The sequence below is a fragment of the Dipodomys merriami genome, unplaced genomic scaffold (assembly GCF_024711535.1).
Source record: "Dipodomys merriami isolate MVZ:Mamm:240054 unplaced genomic scaffold, mDipMer1.0.p SCAF_25, whole genome shotgun sequence".
In the NCBI taxonomy this organism is placed as follows: domain Eukaryota; kingdom Metazoa; phylum Chordata; class Mammalia; order Rodentia; family Heteromyidae; genus Dipodomys; species Dipodomys merriami.
In genome coordinates, this window is record NW_027203937.1 from 7,546,214 (window position 1) to 7,563,545 (window position 17,332).

General features: G+C 37.6%; 1 protein-coding gene across 22 annotated transcripts in view; it reads left to right on the forward strand.

Annotated features, from left to right (window-relative positions):
* Dlg2 (discs large MAGUK scaffold protein 2) overlaps positions 1–17,332 on the forward strand; it is a 2,075,786-nt gene that overhangs the window by 1,115,943 nt on the left and 942,511 nt on the right. The window contains exon 1 of one of the 22 annotated variants that reach the window (XM_070034884.1): positions 9,294–9,490. The exons of 20 other annotated variants lie outside the window; for them this stretch is intronic. In XM_070034884.1, coding sequence (XP_069890985.1) covers positions 9,413–9,490 — 78 coding nt within the window. In that variant the 5' untranslated portion in view covers positions 9,294–9,412. Of the gene's footprint in view, positions 1–9,293; positions 9,491–17,332 lie in introns of those variants that run through there. One more of the 22 variants, XM_070034887.1, reaches the window with a different exon arrangement.

Here is a 17,332-nt window from a genome sequence, read left to right on the forward strand (position 1 = left end):
CTAGATAAAGCCTGACATGGTGGTGCATTTGGGAGGCTGAGGTAGGTGGATCATGAGTTTGAGGCTAACCTAGGCTATATAGCAAGACCCTTAATACATACCCATCCAAAACACGCCTAATGAGAGTTGCTAACATGGAAGACACCTGTACCAAGGCAGCATCCTCCCCTTTGCTCCCTAGCCAGACTCCAAGGCCACAATACAACAGTGCTATTACTCATTTACAAAAACTGTTTACATTCTTTAAGCTGAAGAGTTGCAATTAATATCAAGAATATTTTCAGTAACACTATCTGCTGTTGACATTTGCATTGAAGGTTCGAGCAGCTGCTGTTTCTGTTCTATGTAGGTGGAAGGGTAGAAAATGAAAGGGGCAATATCTTCATTAGCAGCTCTCATGTTTAAGGAAATGAGAGAGGGAGTTTATTTATGAAATGATTTTATTAAATTTTGCAAGAATTTTACCAGTATCTATGGAAGACAAGAAATTATGAATTGAAACTTTGATAACTTGTAGTCTATGTATTAACAAGTGGTTTACCTTCAGAAATTATGTTTTTCTCTGGGTACCAGTGGTGCCTGTCATCCTAGCTACTCAAGATGATGAAATCTGAGGATCATGAATCAAAGCTAGCTCAGGCAGAAAAGTCCAGGAAACTCTTAGCTCTAATTAATCAGCAAAAGGCTGGAAGTAGAACTGTGTCTTAAGTGGTAGAGCTCTAGCCTTGGAAAAAAAAAAGCCAAGGAACAACCCATAGGCCCTGAGTTCAAGCCCCAGTACCACCACACACAAATAAAAGATACTATAGTTTTTAGAATACTTTTGATCCTTCTGACCATAATGCTCATTTATCTCTTAGAGTATGAAAGTTAGTATGAGGTACAAATGCAAAAGTGCAGGATAATAATGAATGCTCAATTTGTGTCTATTTTATGCCTTATTTTCCTTTTCTAAGACTAAGAAGTTATTTAAATCTAGTGTTATTCATTTACTCACTTCTGTATGGAGTAGCTATTAGATCTATTAAAAAGTATTTATTGAGTTCTTATCATCTACAAAAAAACTGTTTAGACTTCTAAAAATAAGAAAAATGAATAAAGTATTATCCTTGAATGGCTCAAACCCAGTACCACTAATAAAAAAAAAATTCCACTAGCTTTAAGAAATTGTCTTTTAGATTAATTCTGGGGTCATAAATGTCACAATCTAAGAAATTATTCTTTTCATCTTTGATCTCCAAGTTTTTCCTTTTAATGACCAACCTGGAGGTTTTCATGTTCTGTCTTATTCTTTTTAAAATTTTTTTTTATTATCTTTAAGTGGTTGTACAAAGAAGTTCCCATTCTACAAAACAGTATATGAATACGAAGTGTAAGAAATTATTTTATTTCAAGAGAAATATAGGGATTTTATTATCCATTCTAATAAGTAAAAGTAAGACAACTAGAAATAATACTAAACTAAGATTGTTACCTTAGCAGTAGTATAACATGAAGTTTAACTGTCTACCTGAATTATAATTTATAGGAAAGGTTCTGTTCCAAAGGGCTTCATTACAAGTAGTGTTTAAATCTAAAAATGTTTTTATGTGTTACATACTTTGGGAATGCATGGAAACTTAAAATGAATTATATTCTGTTGTTAAACTATTGAATTACCCATCATAAAATATGGCATAGCTCTTTGAAGAACATAATCATATTCATTACCTTTGTTTTCTGCTCACAAGTCAGAGTTCTTATATATTTCATTACGATTCATTTTTTACTAAAGCCTTGCTATTCTCCTGCTTTGTTCCATATTGGCTCACTTTTCATTCCATTTGATACTCATTTCCATATAAATCTTTGTCCTCAGTCTCAACGAAAGGTAATTCTAATCATGTGGGAAAATCACAGCACATGGATTTCAAAACTGCTATGTAAGTTCAAGATCCATTGAGGGTGTGTTTTTATGAGAGAGAAATAAAGTGAAGAAAGACTTTGAGCAGACTCTAAAAGAAAAACTTACTATTCAGTAAGCTGAAGAAAATACTCATTTGGATCATGAAAGAGAGTCTTAGAAAACTAACCATCTTTAAATTTATGAAAAAGTTTTATAAGAGTTTGGAAACTGATATTTTTCACTAATGTAAAAAGGAGAAAGGACTTAAGAATACAAATGATTGGTTTACCTAACAATGAGGATGGTTAGGCACAAATATAAGGTTTTTAAAAATGTCCCTTTTCTACTTCATAATAGTAAGCATATATGGGTTTGTTGTTGGTTTTGTCTTTCTTGAAGACTAAAAGATGTACCAAAAACAAATGCAGCAGCAATAAAATAAAATAATAAAAAATAAGAAGCAGCATTTTACTGTATCCATACTGTGTTATAGAAACTACCTCAGATAATATATATGGGAGATATATACATAGGATATATGTAGGATATATGTGAATAAATATGTATATATATATATATACATAAATTACATATATATCCCATTTGGTCCTTCTTTTCAACACATTTGCAGGATTTCCGTTATCATCTTCATCTTGTGAGACTGGTATAACTAACTAGTCCCTGGTCACAAATATGGAGTTATAGTCTATTTCACAGCGAAATCTAGGCTATTATTATTGTATAATAGTAACTTTTTATTGCGAAAATATCATACAGAGGGATTACAATTACATGAGCAAGGTAATGAGTACATTTCTTATCAAGCATTGTTGCCTGCTTCTTTTTTTCCCCTTCCTATCCCTTCCCATCGACCCCCCCCTCCGCATCCCCCTCCTGCCAAAGTTGTAAAGTTTGTTTTTCGACATAACGTCTAGTATATCTCATTGTTGTCCACCTGTATCCCTATTTAAACGATTTGTTCTTTCCTTTCCCCTCCACAAATTATACCAACATCAAATACCATGAAAACAGGGGTTATAGTAACTTTTGAATAACATTTTAATTAGGTGATTTCCCAGAATCTCTTGGATGAAAAATCTGGCAATACACTTTATAATAGCTGCTACTATGGCCTTTACGAAGCTAGTTAAATTTTCACTGGTTTGGGGCTAGTTTAGAGGCACACCACTTAGAATTGTTTGTGTTGTAACATAAAGATGAACAGATCAGTGAGCTATTGAGCTGCCTGCACTATCCCAAAGTACCTGGCCCAGGAAAGGCCTCCAGCATAGTAAGAATGTGGAGTTCTGGTGCCCATTGATAGCAGGCCACTTAATCTTAGGGTCAGTAAAGGAAGACAAATGAAATCAAGGCCCCAGATAAAACTGAAAACTTGAAAAATACTTCTTATTTAAATGAAAGTTATTGTAGAAAATGTTTATCTACTAGCTCAGAAAGGCAACAAAGACATGTTTCTATTAAGCTGGAGAGAAAAAAATACAAGCTATTTGTGTGTGTGTGTGTGTGTGTGTGTGTGTGTGTGTGTGTGTGTGTATGTGTGTGTGTGTGTGTGTGTGTGTGTAGCTCCAAAAAAATAAAAAAAAGAAAGAAAATAGAAACTGCTCCTGGACTAGTGAAATCTCTAGGCAACTGGCAGAAGCTTGTGCAGAAGGATTTCATAGCAACAATGCCATGAGGGTCTTTGGGACACCCACAGGAAGAAAAATCATCATAATCAGAGCTAAGGATAAGAATGTACAAAACACACAAACTGTCCTACACAGAGTAGCTGCAGCAGGATTATATCTTCAAGTAAATTTGAAAATAAAGGTATTACAGAAAGACAGCAAAGTATTTTTTAAATTAAAATTCAGATAGAGGAAGGAATGCAAATTCACAAGAACAAAACATCATATAAATATGAAATAGATATACAAAGGAAATGGATCATCTAAAAATAAATAGCAATTCATTAAAATACATAGTTCTTAAATAAGTAAACTCAGAGCCAGGCACAGGTGGCTCACACCTGTAATCCTAGCTACTCAGGATCCTAGCTACTCTGAGGATCACGGTTCAAAGCCAGCCTGGGCAAGGAAAGTCAGTGAGACTCTTATTTCTAACAAACCACTAGAAAACTGGAAGTGGTGCTATAGCTGAAGCAGTAGAGTGCTCATCTTGAGCTAAAGAGCTGAGGGACAGTGCCCAGGCCCAGAGTTCAAACCCCACAACCAACAACAACAACAAAAAGAGTAAATTCAGTAAACTAAAACAAATGAAAAAAAATTAGAAAATACTGAATAGATTTTGATAACATATGTAACCTAAGTTATACAGAGATAGAAGGTGAAGACATTATATAATATATAAAGCTCTAAGGCTGGGTAGAATGGAAAATACTTAACAGGACTGCAGATAAAAGCCAGGCAGAAGTGTTCAGGCCTTTAATCCTTGCTACTCAGGAAGCTGAGATCTGAGGGTAACAGTTCAAAGTCAACCAGGGCAAGAAAGTCCATGAGACTCTTATCAAATTAACTGTCTAAGAGCTGGAAATGGAAGTATGGCTCAAGTGGTAGAAGACTGGCCTTGAGCCAAAAAGGCCAGGGACAGCATCCAGGCCTTGAGTTTGAGCCCTAGGACTAGCACAATAAGTAAATAAGTAAGTAAATAAATAAATAAGATACACTGAAAGTTAATAGCTGGGACTTTTGAAATAAACAGATTTAGAACCAAAATGAGTTCAAAACTGTCATTTTAAGTCATGTTATTTAAACAAGCCAAACAATATGACAGTTAGATTGAGAGCACAAGAAACAAGGCCAGAGACAGTAGGGATAGTATCTACAAATTACTGAGGGGAAAAAAATGCAATTTAGAAGTCTCCACACTGTCATTCAAAGTGAAAGATGACTACCTACAGTTCAAGAAAAATGTTGAATGATTAAGTATACTTAATGATAAATTTTGGCCAAAACAATTACAATTTGAACTTTGGTAATAAGAAATTTTTACTCAGAAAAAAGGGGTAGAGTAGTTAAAAAGTAAGTAAAAATCCAACTTAAAGCTTTGGGAGTTTTATGAATTAACTTAATTATACTAAACAATGATGATGATGATGACAGGAATGATAGCTGATTTGGTGGTGGATCAAGATGGAATTAAAACATCACAAAAAATAACATTACATAGTGGGGAAATGTAGTGGTTTTTCACACAGATTATAAAAAATTAATTTGTGTCAGCTGCTGATGGCTACTCAGGAGGCTGAAATCTAGGGTATCACAATTCAAGGCCAGCCCAGGGAGAGAAGTCCAAGTAACTCTGTCACCAAAGTAACCAGAAAATAGGCTGGAAACATGGAAAGTATAAAGTGCTAGGTGAGCAAAGCAAGATGAGCAAAACCAAGGCATTTAGTTCAAACCCCATAACCAACAAAATAATAATAATAATAATATTTTAAGAGATAGATTAAATGGAAAGGATAATTAGTCTTCCAGCTATCAATATTTATTATATCAATATTAATTCTAAAATGTAGCTAATATGATATTGGAAAATGTAAATAAATATAGAATAAAATGTCCAGAACATAATTAGTATGATCTAAGACATATGACTTTGGGATATGACAAGTCAGAAAGAAAAAGGGATGGTATTACTATAGTTCCTACATACATAGGATCCTATGTCACATTAACAAAAATAAAAAACCTGGAGGCATTTCAGAAAAGTAAACATTTAAGTTGTCAAGTAGGAAAATATAAAATAATACATAATTAAATTTAGAATAGGAAACATTCTTTAAAACACATATCATCATAGTATGTTACCCAAAAGGATATCCCAGAATCATATTAAATAGGTCAATAAACCTTACAAGAGTTTGATTTTGTAGAGTAACTTATTGGAATATTAGCAGGAATTGTCTTTGGCCTATATTTTACAGTGGTTTTAGATTGCTTTTCGAAGTAACGGATACTGGATTCTAGGGTTTAACTCTTAATTATGGGTGATATATTTTGATGATTTTTAAAGGAAAACCACTCGATGCTGGGCCGAAAGATGTAGGATGATATTTGATGGCTCGCCTTTACCTTGAGAATTCCGAGGAGTCTCACGTAGTGTGTGTGTGCTGAGGCATGAACTCAAAGCTGTTTAAAAGGATTAATGTTGCATCTAAACTCAGCTGCACATTGGTAGGCTACTGTCATAGGAGAGGTATTAAAAACAAAATTAGAAAGGAAAGTGTCTTCCCAGGTACTGATCCTATGCAGATGGAAAATGACTGAGAAATTGTTCTCCTTACATAACAGAGCAGCAAATGTTATTTATCTCAATCAGGAGAGCAGTGGTTAGAGACAATTAGGATTAACTGTAGGCAGCTGTTACCTGCTTTGTTGCAGGTACATCTGCCGACAGAGCACCCAGGAAAGGCATTATCCAAATATACTAATGACTTCATTCAGCTGACTTTATATCCATCTACAAATACACCTTTCGTAGACTGGAAATCTATAGATACTCTTCTATTGAATCTTCCAGTCTTTCCTAGTTTGTAACTTCTTTCTACTTCGACACAGATACATGTGACAAATAACTTGTTTTATACCAACATTTTGCTAAGTATTGACATACCGCAAACATGAGCCATGATACTGTGTCCTACTTCATGCTGCCTTTTTTATATCCAAAGGAGGTTTTGTTTTGTTTGTTTGTTTGTTTTTCCCAGTTGAATCTTAGTTTATAGGACCAACTATGGTAAACACACTTTTGGTCAGAAGTGTAAAGGAAATCAATAGATAGTCAGCATAAAAGCAACATCTAGCTGGGCGCCGGTGGCTTACCCTTGTAATCCTAGCTACTCAGGAGGCTGAGGTCTGAGAATCGCAGTTCAAAGCCAGCCCGGGTAGGAAAATCCATGAGATTCTTATCTCCAATAAACCACTAGGAAAAAAAAACTGGAAGTGGTGCTGTGGCTCAAGCCATAGAGCACTCGCCTTGAGCTGCATAGCTGAGGGACAGCGCCCAAGCCCAGAGCTCAAGCCCCACGACCAACCAAAAAAAAAAAAAAAAAAAAAGCAACATCAATAAACATGATCAAACATAAATCTTAATTTATGAAGGTAAGGTGAAAATTATTTTATGACCTACTAATTCCATCAAAGTTAGTTAACATTCTTTAAGTCCCTGTATAATGCCAGTGGTTTAAGAGTTCAATACTTTCTGTCTCACTTCTTTATTATGATTCCATCTTAAAATATTCAACCCAGAATAATTACTTATTGGGGAAGATGGCTCCCCCTATCTGTTATAAGTTGTTCTTGATTTTGTAATTGAATACTCTTATAATTGCCTCCTGGCCTGTACGAACTGGTGTGCAGAAGTAGAGTTCAAGTGTCACAGTACTTTGGGGTAAGCTATGGTCCTGTTGAGAAACCCTTTACAAGCTTAGTAGGAATGATCATGTATTTATTTGCTGGATTTCTATAGGGCTTTTTTTCCAAAGGGTACAGCGTGTAATGTGGAAAACTTTGCCCAGGGGTTGCCTGGAAATGTCAAAAGGGAATGAAAGGAAACCAGTGCTTGCAGAAAGTGAGAAAATAAAGCAAAAGAAACAGCTAATGGCAAAATCTAACCCTAGGTGGTAGGTAGGCATGCCAAAGAAGGTTAGAGGAAGCTGAGCGACACCAAGGGTGCTAACCAAACCATTGGCTCTTTCAGAACACTAGATCATCCCATCACAGCCTGGGTACCCAGTGGGTACTTGAGATTTCTATTCAGAACTCACATAAAGGTCTACCCTGACTTATAAAACAGAAATGGGCCTCAAAAGTCATCTACCCAATTATCAATTTTCAGATAAGGCAAATCAAACCCAGAGAGGACAAGGAAACAAGTATAAAGCAAAGTTAGGGACAGAAACCAGAGTGTTTATTTTTGTTTTGTATTTTTAAATAACCATCAATTGAATACATGTGCTAAGCACTGACACTGACTTAGGCACAGGGTTACCTTAGTAACTTGTGTGGCATCTGCCTGTCCTACAAGGTCCCACCCTGTACCGTTCTATCCTCTGTGCTCTCTGAAGTAGCCAAAGCACTTCAAAGTACGCTTTTGCAGTTGACATAGGTTTCAGCTTCTGGAAGAATAGACTTCATCTGTTTCCCCTGGATTTCCTGCTGATCTGTGACTTGGTTGAAAGGAGAGAGTTCTCTTCCACGTGTTAACCTGTCTGTTGACATGGTTTGACTCATATGTGCTCATAGGACTAGATCAGCTAGAAGACATTTACTAGCCTGAGTCTAGTTGGTGTGTCACCAGAAGGCAGGATTTCCTCATGAACAGGAGCAGTTTTATTTTTTGTCCTTCAGTAGAATTGTCAAAGGGCTTAGCCATTCTTTCTCATTGGAGGAAATGTGTCTCTAAAAATGGACTCTACCTTAAAAGTCCCTTACTTGATCGTCTATACTTCAGTAAGGTCATTGAAATTGGAAATACCTCATGTTAGAATCAATGGGGGAATTCTTCAAACAACACGCTAAGCTGTCATAACTCTGGGGGGGCATGGTTTAGTGTGAAGATAGCTTTACACAGATTTCCATACCTCAGACCTTGTGCAGGAAGCTTCAGTTCTTTCAGAGGGGAAAGGCATGACAGAAAACTAAGGACCAACCCTAGCGCTTTAGAGGGACACTTGGTCTTGTTTACTTTGTCCCAGGTCATTCTCTAAAGAAATAGAATTTTCTTTTTTTCTGGTAAGCTGTGCTTAAAGCTGACTGGTGGGCACAGAGATACTTTTCCTTGGACCAAAAATAAACTGAAGTTGGGGGCGGGGGAGAGAAGGGGGCTGGAAGGCGGATGCTTACATTTGCAGCCATGCCAAGAGTTACCTTGGAGGATCTGGGCAGGTGTTGGACTCCAGGGGACACCTGTTTGGCGCTTTTAGAGGTCCAGGTCCATGGCGGCCCTGCCTCTCTTCCCTGATGCCTGGCAGCAGCTCGCGTTTGGCTGGTTTACCTGTGAGGCTGCTTGTGGATCCATCTACGCGTGGCCAGGTCTGTGAAGACAGAGGGAAAGCAAGCGCGCCTGGCATCCGCCTGCACGAGCCTGGAGAGAAAGGTGAGCTGCCCTTCGGATCGGAGTAGACTGCAGCTTCCTTCCCTCCTGACACGCATGGAGTTTGGTGTGGCGGCAGTGCCGAAGAAGATCCGCAGACACACACTTAGCCAACTGGAATGTGTGTGAGCGGGTTGGGAAGACATCCTCTCCCGCCTCACCCGGACCTACCTCCTGCTGGCAGGATGTAAATATACCTGCAGCCTGGCCAAGCAGGACTGCCTCTCCCCCCCCCACCTCCAGCCCTCCCTCCTCCCACCCTCTCCCTCAGCTAACCAGCATGAGAGGAACTGAGAAAGCAACAGCCTGCGAGTGACAGCTCCAGCCTGATTCTCCGCTGGGCTCCCGAACCGAGGTGGGAAGTTGATTGTGCAAGCTGCTTTCTTTGTGAATCTATCCACTGGCATCGCTATGTTCGCCTCGATCTGGTATGCCAAGAAGCTGGGGCGCAGGTTCGTGCACAACGCTAGGAAGGCGAAATCTGAGAAGGTAGGGACTGGGGAGGGGTGCCTAATTGCCCGCCCTGGACTGTGGGGCTGAGAGACGCAGCGGCGTTATTCGCCTGGGACCAGAAGCTGCCTGTCACTGGGATGTGGTCCCTGGCACTTCCGAAAGGATAACTCTTAAAGCCCGATCCTGCCAGGGACGGAAGCGTTTAGGGTTAAGAGGGATCTTTGGCTGCTCAGAATGTTTGGTCAAAAAAAAAAAACCCCATCAGTTGATAGAATATCTCCACAGAATCTTGGTATTCCTTTCAATGATATAGGATGCAAGCAATCGAGCAGTTTTAATATTTTTGCTTGTTCAGGGAGCTCTCTAGTAAACTTGTTGCTGTGCTGCATTATTTTTATGACTGTGATCTTTGGATATGAAGAGGACAATGTAAATACCTGAGCCTTTCTATAGCACCTGTGTTCTATCTAGCCTGTGCCTGAAGAACACATATTTGAGACTTTTAGTAACATTGACCACACCTCACTGGCCGGGTGTGTGTGGGGGTACTTGATATATGTATGTATGTATGTATATATATATATATATATATATATATATATATATATATGATCAACAAAATCATTTCAAAAGTGCTTACAGTGGGCAGGAATTATATTCATAACTGAGTGGTCATAGCCATTTAGAGGATGGCTTCACATCTATTTTATTTGGGGTGGCTAGTTGTTTCTAGAGGATTGTCTAGACTTGCCTTCTTGGTTGTGCTTCTCTTAGAAATCAAAATGAATTGTAAGTCTTGAGATATACTACAAGCTTCAGTTATAAGAGAAGATTATGGTTCCCATTTCTTATATGGCCAGTGCTGTCAAAGGCATTGGCTAAACACTTTTTGAGGAAACCAGTATTCAATTTGATACATATCAGGGAAACTTCCAGAGGTAACAAAAATCTTGGGAAACTGAATTTTTTCCATACTGTCCTAAAGATATGATTTTTAGCACGTTCTTCTTCTCCTAGCCTTATAAATACTTGTGAGGTTGTTCCAGGGATGGCTGTCTGGGTTTGTGGAACAGTCCTGCGTCTCAACTACCAAGATGCCTTTGCTTGAACTTGCTGCTGTTCTTTCTTTCAGAGCAGGCATGTTGGTAAAATAAACAAGAATAGTGATAGACCAAGATAGCCTTGAAATGTGAGAAGAGAGAAATATCATTAGAGTTCTCACTTTAACCTCTTTAGAATGGACAGATCTCTGAGCCTGGTAAAAGGATGAGCAGCTTGGTTTTGGTGGAGGAGAAGGAAACAAGAGTTGGGGTAAAATTGGTTTCCTCTCCATTGTATGTGTCCCAGAAAAAAGACTCAAACCTATCGCATTCTTGTACTATATGTATTGCACAGCTGGTATAAGGGGACTGTTTGTTTGCTTCTTAAGCAATTTTTAAGGAAACAGACTTGTGAGTATATCTTTTCTTAGAGTGCATGCTTTGAAAAAGTGCCCCTTCCTATAAAAATTATAGGTTATAGAGAAGGCAGGAGTGTCAGGAATCACAACTGGCTCTGAAAGACACTGGGAAATAATTCCTTCTGCCAAATTAATATGCAAAGAAAAGTTTTATCTTCCATTGCTGGTTCATCATTCAGGCTCAGGCCTGAATGTGGGTAATAGCAGCTCTATGGAATTCAGCGTACAGAACTTGAAAGGTCATTAATCCAAGGAGGTGACAAGGGCTGCTACTTTCTTGGGCATGGGAAGAAGCTGGCAAGGGGCCTCCAGAACTTTCCATTCATTTCTCTCATGGCTAATGCTTAGAGCAGTCAAGAAGAAACCAAGTGTGAAGTTAGGGGTTTAAATTCTTTCTTTATCTTACTCACCGTGTAAGATGCATTCACATCAGGAAATTAGCTCCTAAGAATCAAAGTTTTGCTGTTAGAATGATAAAGACCAAAGAAAATACTATTTGCTCTAATGTTCTGTGTTAGCCAAGAGGGCTGGGAGGAGTTAATTTTGAACACAAGGTATTGATAATCAACATGAAAATAGCATCTTTTTCCCCCCCAGGAATTTGTATTTATAGAGTTCCTGGAATAAATGAAAAGGTGTGCTCTCTTGATAAATGTAGCTACTCAGTCAATACTTAATGAATGGAAATTACTTATTCTCGGTACCTGGCATACTTTATCCAACTATTGTGAGTTAATATTTTTAGATAAGAATTTAGTAGCATTCTGTGAGAGGACAATCAGCAAATAATAATACACATACATTCTGTGAGAGGACAATCAGCAAATAATAATACACATAATACAAGCTGAATAAAAGGATATAAAGCTTACCTATAAAAAACAAAATCTGCATCATTGCAAATGTGGAGGGCGGCTTAAAAAGTGATGCTATAGAAAGGTTGCCATGGCTTATCCTGAAATGAAGGAAGAGGCATAAAATAAGATTATTATGAAGTTTTCATTTGAAAATGACTAGTATATTGAACAGTGAAATAACTATTGAAAGATTCAGACTGTAGGTTAGCATTTAAGGGAATTATCCTGTATTGTAGAACATGGTTGTAATGTTCTAGTACCATGTATCAATGCTTTTGTTTTTTTTTTCTTTCTATTTTGCTGAAACAACTTGCACCCAGAATAGCCCTTTGGTGTTAATTTAACATTCAAGAATGGTCTGGCAAGTATTTTCCTCAAGGCTGAGGTTAATTGAAAAGCTAATTGGGAATGTGCAAGCCTGAATACCATCTTAAACACATAGTATGCCTTACTTTTAGTTGCCTGATCTACAGTTTTTACCTTAGCTGCTATCAACAGCACCAGTAACATTGTATAATATTGATCATAATGATAACAACAACAATATAAACCATAGCATCTCTTCACATATATTTTATATCACTTCATTAAGTATAGCATTTAATTTAGTCTTTATGGTAATCTTATTAGTTATAAATTATTTTTCTTGAATACTAGAAGGAAGAGCAGTTAGCCCAAGGTCATAGGACTTGTAGTAGATATCAGTGGTGGGATTTGAACCCAAGTCAAATTCAAACAATTTCAGAAATATATCCACTAATAATTCTCTGGAATCCTCTAATATGGTCTTTTATGGACAAAGTTAGGCATTCCTGCTAATGTTGTCTCTTTTATAGAACCCAACTTTCTGTTGTGTAACTCAACTACCTTATTTCAATAAAACTATGCCTATCCCATCATAAACGGAGAGCTGTCTGTCCTATTATTAGATTTTCAACTATTTGTCCTCTCGGGCTCGGTAAAATAGCATACTATTGTCTTGGAATCTGTATTCCTTATAAAAATCTTGCAACATCCTTACAGCCTACACATTGGCATTTGTACTCATTAAGTTTCCCTATAGAATCCAAATATAACTTCCATCAAAAAAGACCTACTTTCTTGACAATTGTATGTGTAGTTTCTTTTTAGTGAGAGTAAAAAATGTTAGGTAATTCACTTTTTTAATTTAATTTTGTTGTCAAGGTGATGTACTGAAGGGTTACAGTTACACATGTAAAGTAATGAGTACATTTCTTGTCGAATTCAATCTTTCATCGAAAAAAGAAAAACAAGAGACTATTACTCTTTCATTATAAAGATAGTTTGTTCATACCAGCAAATTCTGTAACAAAATCTTTTTTAAAACTGCTAATATGAAACCAAGACTACTTGGCTACCATAGAACACTTTTATTCAGACAGACATTCCTTCTTCCATTTTTGACCCTCTCTATATAATACAGTAGTTAGTGTTCTACTTTTATGCCTTTCATCAGTTTTTACCTTAACTTGCTTAATTTCATCCATCTCCAGATTGTATTACTCTAAAAAGCTAGCAGAAGGAGTTTTACAATGAATTAAAAATGTTGTTTCAAACCAGGCATTGGTGGCTCATTCCTGTAATCTTAGCTACTCAGGAGGCTGAGATCTGAGGATCTCAGTTCAAAGCCAGCCAGGACAGGAAAGTCCATGAGACTCTTATCTCCAGTAAACTACCAGAAAACTGGAAGTGGTGCTGTAGCCCCAAGTGGTAGAGTGCTAGCCTGGAGCTGAATAGCTCAGGAGCAGTGTCCAGGCCCAGAGTTCAAGCCCTACGACCGGCAAAAAAATGCTATTTCAGGTGTTACAATAAGAGTAATAAAGTACTTGAAGCTGCAAACATTCAGTCTTTATCAGCAATCTATTATCTTTATTTTCATTTTCGTTTTTGTATTTGTATAATTGTCTTGTGAGCATGCAGTGGAAGGCATGTGCATGATGCTTGTAGGGAAAAGCTGGTATCAATATTTGTCATTGAATAGACACAAGTGTTGATGAGTTTAGCAGTAAAGTATAACCCTTGAGTGACAAAACTCATTCCATATGTCCTGACATAGGCCATATTTACCTTGGAGAATTTTTCCAAAAACCAACATACTATAGCTTCTTTACTTTTCATCTAAACCTGACACATTAGCTCCACATAACTGAAATTCACCACAACCCTTAATGTATTTAAAGACACTATGGCCCAGAAGAGAGAATTAACCTGTTGGCAATCCTGAAATAGCATAAAGAACATTGTGTTTAAAATGAGGATTTATAGGAAGGTATTAAGCTCCGTCTACATTATGCTAACCCTCCTCAAGCCTGTGACTGACTATTCTGACCTTAATGCTCTCATCTGTCAAATGGAAGTAACATCTATGCTTCAGCCACTCTCCAACTTCTCTAAGATATAGTTCACACTACATAGTATGATGATATATGCTTTACTTTAGAAGCTCTGCTAGCCCTTCTCTACATATCTTACCCATTTGCACTGAGCATTTAAGTCCAAACTTTCAAAATTCAAACTCTTGAATAATTGATGCTTTCTTCAGCTTTTAGGTTTTTGCTTGATCCATTCAGCTAAATTGTTGAAAATAGCGTAGCCCCTAACGCTTATTAATTCAACCTGTGATGATGTCACCATCATCTCAGTTGGTTGGATCCTCCATCAGTCTCTACAGCAATATTGGCTGTACTGAAGGCTCAGATTCCTTGAAACAAAGGACTGTTCAATCTTGCTTACTAGAATTCTAGGGTTCAAAATGCATGGAATATGACTAACATGTCCCATTTCACAGATTCTAGACTGTCACTATATATATATATATATATATATATATATATATATATATTATAATATGTACATATATATATGTATATATAAATTCAGTAAAATCAGGTAGATTTATAATTAGGTACCTAATTTATTATCCCTATGAAAAACAAATATTAAAAAGTGACTTTAAATGCAATATCAGAAATTTAGCATAGGCATTAGCAGGCCTGTCCTGTTATGGAAGATTTGTCCATCGTTGGTAAATAGTAGGCCCTCCCTGTGCCTATTTCTGCCTCGTGGTAGGTTGAAGAGAAGTCTGACCTGAAGAGGGATGTGTGGTTGCCCTCTCATGTCCATTTCTCAGAGTCTTCTGAGCCTCTGCAAACTCCTCACTGGGGAGCAGCAGCATGACTCAGCGCCTGTGACAGCCTAGCCATGGTGACAAAGAGGACAGGTGCTGGTCCAGGCTGAGTGCATTCCTGCGGTTCTCGCTTGTCACCTGGAAGGTGAACCTGGCAGCAAAATGGGCAGCAGCATCTGCTCTCAGGCCCCTGAACTGCTGTCCACAGTGACAGAGCACAAGGCAGGTGTTATGGGGTCAGAAAGAGAAGCAGGAAAAAGACGGAGTCAGAGGAATAGCCAATGGAAGGGGGTGGGGAAAGTAGGCTGGAGGGCAAGAGCGCAGGCTACACAACCACTGTCCACGTGTTAATTACAGTAATGACTTTTGAGCATTTAGTCCAACACTAGGCCATGTGGACATCATGTATCATCACGTATAATCCTCATAACAACCTTCTGCGTTAACCCTCTTACTCACCCCATTTTGTAGATGAGGAAACTAAGAATGAGATGTTGGGGGAATTGGTCAGATCATAAGTGCCAGAAAAGTAATTAGGGTTCATAATTCAGTAGAAGACTGAATTCACAGCCTATGATGGTAACCATTTAGACCATAGTTCTTCTTTGTCCCATTCTTGGATTGCAGCCTCTTATGTAGTGTCTAAAGAAGGCCTAATTTCTCACTAGAGCTGCTTCAGAAACTAGATATCCTGACAATTTCTGTTCAATGGCAAAATCATTTTTTCTTTAATTTCACAACAGACTTTCTTGTCCTATATCTTTGAATAATATACATAAAAGAAGAACCTCTCATTCAGCAAGATTATTTTAACAATAATTATAACTGTAGAAATAAATTTATAATCAAATAATCTACATGTCTTAATGTAGATTTTTTTGCACATTATAATCTCAACTCTTCAAATAAATAGCTACATCTTTAATTAAATGATTAATCCATTTTAAATTCTGTCATATTCACTCAGGACTCCTAGTACTAGAGATTGTATATGAACTCTAGTTGGGTGATTTAATTGGCTGGAACCCTGAGCCATATCAAGTACAGGAATCAACACTAGGTTTGGGGTCTGTGGGCCTGAGTATTAATTAATTGGCTCTGTCCTCACTGACCGTATCTCCTTGGCTAAATCTGTTCATCTGCAATCAGGTTTCTTCTAAGTCTACCATTCTTTGATTCAGACATCGATTTGCTATAGGACTATAGAGACTTTGAAGGAAGGATTTGCACTCATTTGTCTTTATACTCCTAGCACCTAGCACAAAACCTCACAATAGGACAAGCTAAGAAAAAAAAATCTGTCAAAGGACTATGCACAAAAGGCTTAGAACTTCCTTGGCTATTAGTTAGGAGAATATAATGGAAAATCTACCCACTTTCAAAGTGGGAGCAAAGATACTCAGGGGTTCTTTCTTTGAAGACAGAGAGAATTGAAGGCACTTGAAGTAGTGTTGAAGGTTCCAGTTCTCTTCCTTTGTCACTCTCCATACCACTAACACTGGAGCGAAACCAACAATAGCCAATAGACTGAACACCAACAACGCCATGTGAACTAGATCATTTTCCAGCTGTTTTTCCCACAAGTCATAAGAATGCAGGTTACATTTGAGCATTGTTTATTGCTTAAATTCTCTTAATCTAAAAATCTAATTTTGTAGAAATTCCTCAACCCACCAGCTATAGATTGAATTAGGTCTCTACACAAAATTCATATGTTGAAGCTCAAGCCTTCCCTCGGTTTTTTCCTCCCTCCCTTCTTATTCTTCCTCTCCCTTTTCATTTCTCCCTCTCATCCTCTTTCCCTTTACCCTTTCTCCTATCTATACATTTGATACTCTACAAAAGTAGCTTTTTCATAACTTCTTGCTGTACAACTCCCTTGGAGTTTAGAATGGACCTTATACCTCATCCTGTTTTTATAGAATGAAGAGGTATGTACTTATATCTCTGTTGCTATTTAGATGGGAAAATGAGAAAAAAAACCCTACTCTGTCCTTAATAAGTAAAAGTTGTTAATTTCCTTCTTAAAAATCATTTGTATTTTATATTTTATTGTTTAAGGTTTATTGCTAAGGTTTGAACCTGAGGCCTTGAGTTTATGAGGCAGGAATTCTCCAACTGTGCTATCCCTCCAGCCCTTCCAAATCACTTCTAGATCACTGTTACAACCATGGCCCCAGCTATACATTTCCCACACTATCCCTCTTTCAAAATCCACAACACCATTTTTGAGAGAGAAGGATTCTCTAAATGTCAGTCTAGTTCTGTCACTTCTCATTTGGAGTTAAGTGATATGTGCTGAATGACTCAAGGTGCTCATCTTCCAGCTGGTAAATGTAATATATCACCTCTGTAGTTTTATTTTAAGTCCTGGGAAAAGAAGAGAGAGAGATAATTCCATTCAATATTCCACT